Source organism: Enhydra lutris, unplaced genomic scaffold (genome assembly GCF_002288905.1).
Source record: "Enhydra lutris kenyoni isolate GAN:26980312 unplaced genomic scaffold, ASM228890v2 scaffoldscaffold58, whole genome shotgun sequence".
Lineage (NCBI taxonomy): Eukaryota > Metazoa > Chordata > Mammalia > Carnivora > Mustelidae > Enhydra > Enhydra lutris.
In genome coordinates this window covers 17,455,494-17,468,904 of record NW_019154142.1, presented here as the reverse complement: position 1 = coordinate 17,468,904, position 13,411 = coordinate 17,455,494, and the positions used below count along the sequence as shown (strand labels likewise).

Sequence of the window (13,411 nt, the reverse complement as noted above, 5' to 3'; positions counted from 1 at the left end):
CCAGGATGTCCACACTCCTGGCTTCAGTTCCTACCCCTCTACCCAAAAATGTTACGGGCTGTAGCTCCTTAATATGCATGGTGTACACCAGGTCCCTCCTTCCTTCTTATATTCTGTATATTCAGATAAATATAAATAAACCAAAAAAGTGGTCCCAGAATATAGAAATTTCTAATTTTGCCCAAGAAACATGGAGAAATACTATTAACATTTATTTAAAATTTTAACAAAATGAATACTTGGGAAAGTATAGTATCTGTTAATAAAATCTACTAGACTAAAAACAAATGTGGTTCACAGAGAAGATCCAGAATTTGTAGAAGTGTCTTCTAATGCTGTTGGTATTCATTTACTTATGTATCTATCCATCTATCCCAAAATTTGAGAGCTTTAAAATTCTTGCTTTTATATGGCTCACTCTGGGGGATAAAGGGATGATTATCTGATCAAGAACTTTGGCTAAACCTTTATTTTTTTTATTATTTTTAAATATTTTATTTTATTTTTTTGGCTAAACCTTTAGAACTTAAACTGATGGGGGCAGGCAAATACTAAAAATGACAAAATACCTAATGAAGAATGAAAACCTACGGATTAATCAGTATGAATGCATAGTCCAACAAAAAACAAATTAAGTAAATTATTAATTAAGATTAGTAATGAATAAATTCTCCAAACTTAAAAAATTTGTCAAGCTAATTACCTTTGATAACCAGATACTACTTTTTATAAAATGGTATTAGAAAGAGGGAAACAGGGGCGCCTGGGTGGCTCAGTGGGTTAAGCCGCTGCCTTCGGCTCAGATCATGATCCCAGGTCCTGGGTTCAAGCCCCGCATCGGGCTTTCTGCTCAGCAGGGAGCCTGCTTCCTCCTCTCTCTCTGCCTGCCTCTCTGCCTGCTTGTGATTTCTGTCAAATAAATAAATAAAATCTTTAAAAAAAAAAAAAAAAAAAAAAGAAAGAGGGAAACAATCTCTTCATTAACTTTAGACATGGTTTCAAAAAAATTGTATTTCCACACATAACTTTTACACAACTTTCAGTGACAGTGACTAACTACACTGAGTGGTAATACCTAACTTTTTAAGAACATGTACTCCAAAGATAAAACATCTGGGAAAAGGGCCTTAAAAGCAATGAATATCATAACTACTATTCTTTTCCATTATTATTTGGGTCTGGGTATATCCATCTTAAGTGAATCTGAAAACATTAAGTTTTATATGGGTGACTGGTGTTATAAATACAACAATCTTACTTTCGTCTCAGAATAGTTTCAGCTGGATGTATTTTAAGCAGTTGAGGCTACAGCTCTGCAGCAAAATAATTTAAAGAAACTTACCTTTTTTTTTTTTTTTAAATGGCACAATGTTGTCATAATCTCCTTATGAGTCCAAAATGCATGTTTCAGTAGAAGCCACCTGATTTGAGCTCATGGTCTTGGTTAGAATATCTGAAACATTCCTCTGGATAATAATACTCTCTTAGGAGAGGTAGGAAGGGAAGGCAGGGTGAAGAAGCGTTGTGGGACTGCACTGGAGGTGCTCTGCATTTAGTTGTATGTGTTTGCACATGAGCTTTCTTTTTAAAGAACTACTGTTCAAAGAAATAGTTTGAAAAGTACTGATTTATGCCATTGTAGCAGTAAAACCAACTCCTCTCTCTTCATTTGGATTTCATGAGTATGTCAAAGGAAAATTTTAAGGTAGAATCAACATAAGTGATGACATAAAATAAATCAATGAATTAGTATATTATTGGAAAACATACCTGATTCTGGCCAGAACAGCTTGTAGAAAGCTCAGTACTGTCCTAAGTTCAGATTCTTGACAAGCTCGCAGAAGCATACTAAATCCATCATTAAGCAATTTTTCATGTGACGGATACAAGCAATGGCTAGTCTCAAATACTTCTTGAACACCATCAATATAGATGGAAAGAAGTATCCAGAGAGACTTTCTTTGTCCCATTTCATCATTCTTAGATACCAAGAATTCCTTCGCCTTCTCTCGGAAAGCACCTGAAAATTTCTCAGCCAAAACACCAATGTCCAGATTTTTCTGGGTATACATCAAGAGGAATGCCACTTGACCCTTCCAAATGATGGAAGATGTTACAGAGGAAGGCTTGAGGAAATTTAGGAGGTCTAAAACATGACTTGCTACATCTTCCACCTCTGCAACAGCTGCTAACAGTAGAAAAAGGTTGAAGAAGTTCTGAAGACCAACTTCTGTCAGTTCTTCCATTCTTTTTTGATGGAATTTAGAATATATTCTGCAAAACATAAAAAAATTCCTTGTATAAAATTTTCATTCATCAATATCAATCATTTAGAATAACATTCAAAAATAACATTTCATTCAATACTCATGACAGTTTCATTACTTTAAATTTAGCTAATTCTTCATTATGATGCTGCCATGTCACTTTTTCTACTTTGAAAACAGACTCACAGAATGCCCATAGCTTTAAATTTCTCAGTGATGCAGCAACCACATATGTGTAAATAAAGGGATTGAGTGGTCTTCCCCACAGGACAGTAGAAATGTTCTTTTTATATAGTACATGGCTTATCCTTTTATGTTAGACTCTTAATCACCTTTCTTTTTAAATTTTTATTGACAAAATATATGCTCCTTTCGGTACAATTTGATGTGCTCTAAAGAAATCTTAACAGGACAATTTTATACAATTTTCCTTAAACTCTTTTTTCCTCTACCCCTCACAAAGACCTGCCCTTGTTATAGTTATATCTAAGACAATTCAAAGTGCTGGAAAATATTTTTACCTATCCATAAAGAAAAAATGGTTAGTGTTTATTTTTTTATTTTTATTTTTTTTAAGATTTTTTATTTATTTATTTGACACAGAGAGAGAGAGATCATAAGTAGGCAGAGAGGCAGGCAGAGAGAGAGGGGGAAGCAGGCTCCCCGCTGAGCAGAGAGCCCGATGAGGGGCTTGATCCCAGGACCCTGAGACCATGACCTGAGCCAAAGGCAGAGGCTTAACCCACTGAGCAACCCAGGCGCTCCCAAAATGGTTAGTGTTTAAATGTCCAAGACTAACCGTTTAAAAATCCACTGTGTTAATATAACTTCTAGTTGACATACTTTTCTCTCACTAATTAAAGGATCAGAATTAGAAAAAAAGAATTGATACTGTATACATTCCAGTGATTTGTTTTAGATAAAGTTCTGAGTATCATGTCTTTCACAAAATGATTTAAGATTCAAAAACAAACATGGGGCACCTGGTAATTATATAAATAATATATAAATAATTATAATTAATTATAATTAATTTTGGCAAGAAAAACATTCTCTGGTAGCCCTGAATTTAATATATGGAATTTCAATCTTCAGGACAGATGAGATAAATAAACTCAAATCCTCTACAAGTTATAGATATTAAGTTTGTTCCTATTACAGATTGGCAGGATCAAAAGGCTACATGTTTTGTTGTCCTGTATACATTAAGAAATACATTTTAAATGTATAAACCACAAAGACTTACAACCAGAAGTTAACTAAAAAAAAAATACCAACAGTAAGTAATGGTTCTCCACAGTGAACATTCATGACAAAGAAAGACGTGCCGCATACCTTCCTTTGATTTGTTTCCAAGGATGAGGGCCATTTTTCTTCATTGCTTTCTTAACAACTTTTGCCAAAATGCAAAGGAAAATGGTGAAACTACTGCTGGATTTATACAGGTCATTATCTTGTTTATCATAACAGCAGGTCTTCACCATTTCTAGCATTGACAAGGGTGACTTAATGATATATGTAAGGCCTTTCAAAGGAAGCCAAGAGATGCTGAAAGAACTATTCTAAAAGCAAATAAATAAATAAATAAATAAATAAATAAATAAAGTTTCAAGTCTGAGTAAATAAGAATTCTTTCATCTCTTATATTCTCGAAGTTTCCCAGCATTTATGTCATACCATTTATTTTTATATCAGGTCATTTATTGTGTAGAATTTTCTCCAATCTCGATTTAGCTGCTTATATCTCCCTAGTGTCATGTAATGTATTCTTTTATCCCATCTCTCTTCTGTAAATTGGTAGCTGTATCTAGAGGACTGATCACCGTCACACAAGTGGAATTTTTTGGTAAGAATCTTCCATCGGTGCTACTGGGCACTGCCTATTCCAATTTAGGAAAGAGAGACATAAGTTGTGTCATTCCTTTTGTAATGTTAAGACTGGGCGTGTTGTCAACCTGATCTATTCATCTGAGTCATCCCCACCAGACTTTCACTGAACAGTTTTAGCCGTCACTGATGATCACTGCCCAGATAACTTACTTCATCAGGTGTACAAATAGTGATATTCTAATTCTATCATTACTTCTCAATTAGCTCCTTAGAAATTTGGTTACTCTAAAATATAGTTTATATTTATCTTTTATTTACAATTTTCAGAATAATGAGCATTTTTTTTAAGAATAATAACTTTTCTAAATGTGTCATACACTCAAGGATTTAAATGTATTTGATAGGTTTTAATCCACAGCAGTCATTATTCTTTCTTACCAGCATTCAAATCTACCCAGCATGAGGGCAATGGGAGCTCCCTCAAGTTGGCTCCTGTGTCCTTTTGACAGGACTCCAGCTTACTTTGATATTCCCTGCTTTCAGATATGACGAGACACTATAGACTCATATTATACATGTTACCTCAGACCTAGAATGGGTCATTTCTCTAATCAGCCTGAAATTATGCTTTAAAAAAAGGTATTTTTTTCATTTTTCATAAGCTCCATTATGTATCAACCTAAATTAGTAATTTACTTATAAATCTCTCATTTCCTTTTTCTCTCTTGACTGAGGGGTTCACTATTTACCCAGAAACCGAACATTCCAAATCTTTCTCTTCTCCCAACACATAAAAGGTAACTAAATTCTATAAATCTACATTTAAAATGTTTATTTTCCTAATTTAGCCTCTCCTTTCTAAACCCTATTTTACTCATTCACTGCATTATTAGCATGTATTTTTACACTGGACTCCTAATTGGCACCCAATTTTCAGAAAAAACTTTCTCACACACATACCTAATATGTCACATCCTTGGTATCCTATGTCTCCAGAATAAATCATAACTCAACATGCACATAATCTGGCCCCTGACTACCCTACCAACTTTCTCTATATGTTCTCTCCATAGTCATCTCAAACCTATCATTCAGAACTACTGAACATGGTAGGAAAAGATCATGTTTTTATGTGTTTATACACTTGTTCATATTAATGTTCCTTTTACCTGAATGCTCTTTTCTTCTTACTTGTAAATTCCATGCACTCCTCAGTTAAAAAATTACAACGTCCCAAAGTCTCCACAAGTTTATACACTGGGTCAAATACTCCGTCCTTTGGCATTGCACAGTAATGGAAGTTTTCCCCCCATAATGTATGGGTATCTACCCACTAGCCTATAAGCAACTCAAATGCCAAGACTATGTCTCATTCAGGATAGTATTAACTTTTCAATGTGCTGCAAGCAATCAGTAATTGTTAGACAATGTTAATAAATGAGAATTAAAAAAATATCTTTCTAGTACAATTTTGGCTACTTTGCTTACTCTCACTCTCAAGAGAAAAGGGACACAAATGCCCATTCCCTTATGTCAATTCTCTACAGATAACTATTCTTAATTAAACCATAAAAACATTCCTCACATATATACAAATTCTTCAAATTCCTGGAATAAATTCATACTCTATTAACTTACCAAGTTCTTACTAAAATATTCCCATAGAATGGTGACGATTGCAATGTTTGGTTCCCAGAAGTCACAAAGTGTCAAACAACAGTGAAGATGCATTCGTAATTGTTCTTCTAGTATACCGTCCTAAAAAATAAACTGAAATTGTGGGAAAGTAAATGGGCTCTCGCAACATGAGTATTATTACTTGATACTGCACTGGATAACCTGCTTTTAAAGAGTAGGAACATATATCACCAAATCATACCCACTCTCATTTTCAGACCAGAAGGTCTAATCAGCATAAGGTTTATTTCTAAAAATTTCCTTTAGAGACCACTCACATACTCTGATAATAGAAACTACATAACTCAACATGACTTTAACACAATTATTTAAAGGTTACAATAGTTGTGGGGTGTCTGGCTGGCTTAGTCAGAAAAGCATGCAATTCTTCATCTCAGGGTCATAAGTTCAAGCCCCATCTCAGGTGTAGAGATTACTAAAACAAACAAACAAACAAAAAAACAACAAAAAACTTAAAAAAAATTACATAGCTGTTTCATAACCGAATGGTAGGAAACCTAATGTGAAAATGGGAGAATGTGAAAGGGAATGTGAAAGAAACCCAAACGAATGAAGTAGTAAAAATGAACTAATAATTAAGATGTACACAAATCCAGAGGACTTGGGTCATCCTTAGGTATTAGGTCAAATTCTCTTTAGGAATAGGAGTTGTTCTTTTAAAAACCAACAGACTAGCAGAATACAAGCATTTTACCTCTTAGGAAATGGCAACAGGAATGAGAAGTGAAAAAAATGTAGTCAGTAATCAAACTACTATGATGAAACAATCATGCATGTTTGTTAAAAAGTTGCACCACTGAAGCACTCAACAATTATTTATTTAAAGCTTACTATATAAACCAGGCACTATTCTAAGTTATTACGCAGAGAGCAATGGACATGTCAGACATGGTACAAGCACTAACAGAAATTATTACTTTGGAGGAGAACGGGAAAAGAAGACACTGAAACAAACAAGATAAATGTAAACAGTTGTAACTGCTGTGCAAAGCAAAACAAAAAAGGGTAATGTGGCAGAGAGTAAGTAGTAGAGGATGTAGATTATTAGTCTATCAGAAGCTATGAATGAAAACACCTTTTTGAGGGTTGGCATTTGGGCTAAATGACTGAATGAAAAAGAGCCAAACATTAAAAACCTGGAAAAAAAAAAAAACACAAAACCACACACACACATGGCAGAGAAGATACATAGAAATTAGTAGTAAGTTTGGTATTACAGGATTAAGTCAGAGATATTCATGGGCCATGTTTCCTTTGAGGCTTTGGAAGTCTTGATAGGAAGTATGGATTTTATTTTACATATGCTGGGAGGCCAGTAGAAGACTGTAAGCACAGGCCTTAACGGGATTGTTTTAAAAATACTGCTCTTGATCATTCATGGAGAACGAATATATGTTAAGAATAGAAGCAGGAAGACCAACTAAGAAAGTAAATAGTGACAATTGCAATATAACAAAAAAGCAGATTTCAAGTTCAAATACATACAAAGCAGATAATTAGATATCTAATTATCTATTATCATAGATAATTAAACTGCCTACTCTTTTTCTATTCCTACTTCCATCTCCTCATGCCACCTCAAAGTTTAGAAGACAGTTATGTGAAACTGTTAAGATAAGCACACAACTTTAAAGATATATTGAGAAACAGAGGCAATGGGATTTGTTTTTGATGAGATATATGAAGGTACGAAGGTAAGAGAACAATTAACAATTAAGGAGAATTCCCAGGTTTTGGCTTAAGAAAATGAGTTGATGGTACCATTTTTTTGAGATGGCAAAGTCTAGGGGAAGAACAGATGGGAGAGTGCATAAGGGCAACCAAGTGGAGATATTATGTAGATAATGTGATATATAAGCCTAGAGCCCAAGGGAAAAACCAGCTGTTTTAGTCATTCAGATGTTACTTTCATATTGATGGTTTTTAGAGCTATGAGGCTAGATGAGATCAACCAAGGAAAGAGTATACATGCAAATGAGAAAAGGATCCAGAACTGTGAGCCCTTTGCTATTCCAACATTTAGGTACTAATAGGAGAGGAATTATCAGCCTATGAGGTAAAAAAGAGAAACAGACATCATGGATACCAAAAGAAATATTTTGGAAAAGGGAAGTAGTCAATAGGGTTGAATGCTCTGAGAGGTTAAAATGAGAAGAAGGAAAAGTTTTTGGTTTTTGGATTTGACAATAAAGAAGTTACTGATGGCCTTGATAAGAGTAGTTTCTGGAATGGCACAAATAGAAGTTTAAGGTATAGGCTGAGGGTATAATAGGAGGTGAGGAAACAGAGATATTTGTTAAATTTAATGTTTATCTGCTTTCAAGTGTCTTTAAGCTCTCTGAGAATTAGGATAATTTCCTCAGGGTCTAGCACACTGCCTGGTTTGCCAAAGAAACTCCATAAATATTTCATGAATTAAGCTGAGATCTAGGTTCTAGTGCCTCTTTTTGCCAAGTAGCTGTACGGCTTAGGCAAAGATACTTAGCTTCCCTAATATAGACAAGTACTCATTTAACCAAAGAAGAGAAGTGTCTGTCATCACTAACATTCTTTGATTTTATTATGAAAATATTAAACAAGACCCAGGTTCATTCCTGTGGCACACTACTCATATAAATTAAAGCATAACAATGTTATTATACTTCAAGGTTAAAAAGTAGGTTATATTTTTAAAGTGGGTTCATTTTGAAGAATTTGTTTTCTTTTCTTGGGTATCTGATACTCATTTTACATGTAAAATCTACAAAAAGGTATTTAAATCATAAAATATACGAAGTTTGGGAAAAACAATTGTCAGGCATTATGTGACATTTTACATACATTAGTTATATGTCTCATACCATCTCAATTTCATTACCTTTATTACAGAAAAGAAGGTTGGGGTTCAGAAGTTACAAATGGCTTATCCATGTCCACTTGGGAAGGAGCAAGGATTTATGATTCCAAAGCCTATCATGCATACCATTCTATGCTCCTTTCCAAAAATAGGAGGGAAAAGAAATGAACATTTAATGTACACCAGATCTGATGAAGATTGTTTTTAGTGACTGCCAAGATCTGAAGCAAAATTTGTGAGGCCAGAGCCCATGTTCTTTCCACTGTGCCCAATCAGGAAGAAATTAAATATCATATCTTAGGGAATTTTTATTTATTAAAAGGACAGGAGATAAATTTTCCTTCCTTTTCCTGCTAGTGGTTACGGATTACAATGTAAAGCAATGACTTAGAAAATACCATTTTCTCCACAGTTCTGGCAGGATTATGTAGGACTCTAAAAGTAAGTCTGTTTAGCCTTTAATTAATTACAGACAGTATTTATTATAAAATATATTTTCATGTTCTGTATATTCCACTATTGCTTTGTTGTGAACCATTTTCCCTTAGTTTGTTCTTAAAAATTTCCTTTCAAAAATGTCTGTCTGTGCACATCAGTTGAATTAAGGAGAGAAAGAATTTGGCCACTTTTAAGTCCAGATACTCAGAGATAGAATACAAAATAATCAAGAATAGAGCAAATAGACATCTTAGCCCAAATTCATAATAAGATACAGAGCTGAAATACAATGAGGAGGAGTACTGGAGAGTGAGCAAGGATATTAATTTTTTCCTACCTTACATTTTCTCAACACTCACTGGAGAGAAAACATAAAAAACAAACAAAAATGTAGAAAAACTGAGATGCTTTCCACAAGTATCATCAAAATAGGTAGAAACCAAAATGGATATTAATGAAACACACAGCATCAAAGAAGTTTTAAAATAGAAATAATGAAAATATAGTTTTTACTAAGAATCCTACAGGGGCACCTAGGTGGCTCAGTTAAGAGTCTAACTCTTCATTTTGGCTCATTTCATAATCTCAGGGTTGTGGGATCAAGCCTGGTGTCTGGCTCCACGCTAGGCATGGAGCCTGCTTAAGATTCCCTCTCTCCTTCTCCATCTACCTCTCTCCATCCTGCCCCCAATTTAAAAAAAAAAAAAAATTCCTACAAAGTCTAATACTTTGAGAGAGCACACTATGAATAGAGCACATATGAAGACTCAAATCTCAGCTCTGCCACTTCTCAGTTACCTACACGAACCTGAACAAACTCCTTAATTCCACCAAGGCCCTCATTTCTTAATGTGTAAAATGGAACTTCACAAGATTGTCATAAACATTAAGTGCAAGAATGTACATTAAGTGCTAAGTATTGTGCGTGCACAGAGATAGCTCTCACTTTGTTGTCTGCAAGAGAAATGCATTTTTTTACACCAAATATTGACTCTTTTGATGATCATATAATAAATGCAACAGGTTCTCAATGTCATACCTTAAGCTGATATATTTCAATTTTGTGTTAAGTTTAAATTCTACCTAAACCAAGAGGTTTGAATGACTACATCTAAATCCGTGCCCTCTGATTAGAGATTTTTAATAAACTAGAAGGCCTGTGGGCCCCTTTTCCTACATAGTCTTAAACCTGCCTGTCTCAATCCCAGAGGCTATGCTCCTCAGCTTCTGCATTTTTCACAAGACCCTGTGGATTGCGTCTCATCTCAACTCTGAGAGTGTGCATAAACTATTTAATGAAAAACCTACCCCAGAATATTCCATAGTGCCTGCTCCTGATCTGTTTTAGTCCTTTCTAATTTTTATTTTTTCTAAGATTTAATTTATTTGAGAAAGAGGAGAGAGAGAGAGCACAAGTTGGGGAGGGACAGAGGGAAAGGCGGAGGAGGAAGAAGTCTCCCCTTTGAGTGGGGCTTAATCCCACGATCGTGAGATCATGACCTGAGCTGAAGGCAGATGCTTAACTGACTGAGCCACCCAGGTGCCCCACTTTATAAAGAATGCCTTCCTATCTTTATTTTGAAAGATCAAATTTAGGCATATTAAATTCAGGTATATTCCATACATGAAATTACTTTATTGAACTAAAAATGAAAATATTTACTCTTTTAACATCATTAATTATCCAGGAAATACTAATCAAAACCACACTGAGATATCACTTCACACCTGTCAGAAGAGCCAAAATCAAAAACACAACAAAAAAGCGCTGATGAGGATGTGGAGAAAAAGGAACCCTCTTTGCACTGATGGTAGGAATGCAAACTGGTGCAGCCACTCTGCATGCAAAACAGTATGGAGGCTCCTTAAAAAATTAAAAATAGGATTACCATTGGATCTAGTAACTGTACTGCTGGCTATTTACCCAAAGAATTGAAAGGATGTATGCACCCCTATGTTTACAGCAGCATTATTTACAAAACCCAAATTATGGAAGCAGCCCAAGTGTCCATCAATATATGATTGGATAAAGAATGGTGTGTACACATACACACACACACACATACACACAATGGGACACTACTCAGCCATAAAAAAAGAATGAATCTTGTCATTTGCAAAAACATGGATGTAGCTGGAGAGTATAATCCCAAGAAAAATAAGCCCATTAGAGAGAGACAAAAACCTTATCATTTCACTCATATATGAAATTTAAGAAACAAAACAAACAAACAAGGGGGGGAGACAAAACCAAAAAACAGACCAAACAAACAGATGGTTACCAGAGGGGAGGTGGGCAGGGGGGATGGTGGAATAGGTGAAGGGGATCAAGAGTACACTTAAAGTACTGAGTAATACACAGAATTGTTGAGTCACTCTATTATAGACCTGAAACCAATATAACACAATTTTAACTATACTAGAATTTATAATAAATAAATATAATAAATTTATATTTAGCTTATTTTATAAAAATAGCAATTTAAAAATTGGGGGTTCATTTCCTTATGCATAACAAATACCTAGAAGAAATCATCAGAAAAATAAAATTTATTTGCAAGCTCAATAATGACGGTTAGTCTGCCTGAGTGGACTTAATTTTAGGATTGGATAAAGTAAGCTGAACTTCAGTATTCCAGTAAGATCCTTCCGTCCAAGAAATACAATGATTTTGAATGAGTAATTAGAAAATTACTGTCTCAGGGATGCCTGGGTGACTCAGTCACCTCAAGTCAGGGGTGACTTGCTTTTAGCTCAGGTCATGATCTCAGGGTAGTGAGACAGCCATGCACTGGGTTACACACTCAGCAGGGAGTCTGCTTGAGAGTCTCTCCCTCTCCTCTGCCCTCTTCAAATAAATAAATAAATAAATAAAATCTTAAGAATAAAGATTACAGTCCTACATCATTCAAATCTAATCACATTCTAAGTAATTTTTAGCCTTGGACTCTTCAGGCTACTTGGCAAATGAAAATAATTTTTAAAGAATATTACACTTGTTTAGGATTTCTTTTTATACTCACCCCATAGTCTCTAGTAGAAAATTGTTTCTGTGATGTCAGAAAATGAGGCTTTAAAAAGCAGGGAGTATAAAACCAAAACTCTCCCTTTTCATTTGAAAACAATAATGCTGTTTTAAAGGTAGAACAAATGTTTACTGTCAACATACACAAATATTAGATAATACTGCCTCTAAAAAACTGGTTTTAGATAAAAACTATTCAATCATACCTATAGAAGTAAAGTCAAACAATATGTTTTCTTTACTAACAAAGTACAATGTGTGTTTCTAGAAAATCCTGTGTGGCTAGAAAAATATTTGGAACATTATTTGCTTAATTAAAACTATAGTAGCATGCCTACCAATTATATTTGACAATTGCTCTATATAAGGAATGTATGTTTTTTAAATATTGCAAATGGACTCTTTCACTGTTGGAGATAAAGTCAAAGCACATAAGCATGGTCAGATTTTAATTTACCTCAATGGGGGAAAACAGATATAATCAAACTGATGGCTCTATTCAAACATATTATTTATTCTTTATGACCACCTACTGTACCCACAAAATTGATTTCAAGAACTCCAGCAAGTAGTACTATACTACTTATAAAATCTAATTTGATACAATCAAGGCATGACAAAATTGAAAGATCACTAGAGAAAATGGACTACTTCTTTCTAAATATTATAATGACTTCTCTCACATGAAAAATGATTTTGACTTTATGCTACATCTAAATTTCCAGAAAAAGTTTTTTGGATTAGCTATACTATCTCTACTTATAAAATGACTGGCTTCTCATAGTTTGCTCAGGACTTTTCTGGTTTTAGCACTGAAAGTCTCATAAGCCAGGAAAATTCTGATGGTCATACTGCCTACACCTCCTTTTTTTTTAAAAAAAAAGATTTTATTTATTTACTTGATAGAGACAGCGAGAGAGGGAACACAAGCAGAGGCAGTGAGAGAGGGAGACGAAGGCTTCCCTCCAAACAGAGAACCCAATGTGGGGCTCTATCCCAGGACCCCGGGACTGTGACCAGAGCCGAAGGCAGAGGCTTAACGACTGAGCCACCTGGGTGCCCCATACTGCCTGCTTTCAAGAATTACTTATTTGGGGCACCTGGGTGGCTCAGTGGGTTAAAGCCTCTGCCTTCGGCTCAGGTCATGATCCCAGTGTCCTGGGATCGAGCCCCACATCAGGCTCTTTGCTCAGCAGGGAGCCTGCTTCCTCCTGCCTCTCTGCCTACTTGTGATCTCTGTCAAATAAATAAATAAATAAATAAGAATTACTTATTTATCAAGTTTAGCTAACACCATTAAAATACTAGTTATATTAT

The 13,411-nt window shown here is 34.9% G+C and overlaps 1 protein-coding gene across 1 annotated transcript in view; it reads right to left on the bottom strand.

Moving 5' to 3' along the window:
• The window catches only part of LOC111158269 (MMS22 like, DNA repair protein), a 122,129-nt gene that overhangs the window by 77,896 nt on the left and 30,822 nt on the right, over positions 1 to 13,411 (bottom strand). Inside the window, exons 12-14 of the mRNA XM_022520191.1 lie at positions 5,736 to 5,855; positions 3,603 to 3,829; positions 1,771 to 2,274 (exon numbers count right to left, since the gene is read on the bottom strand). Coding sequence (XP_022375899.1) covers positions 1,771 to 2,274; positions 3,603 to 3,829; positions 5,736 to 5,855 — 851 coding nt within the window. The remainder of the gene's footprint in view (positions 1 to 1,770; positions 2,275 to 3,602; positions 3,830 to 5,735; positions 5,856 to 13,411) is intronic.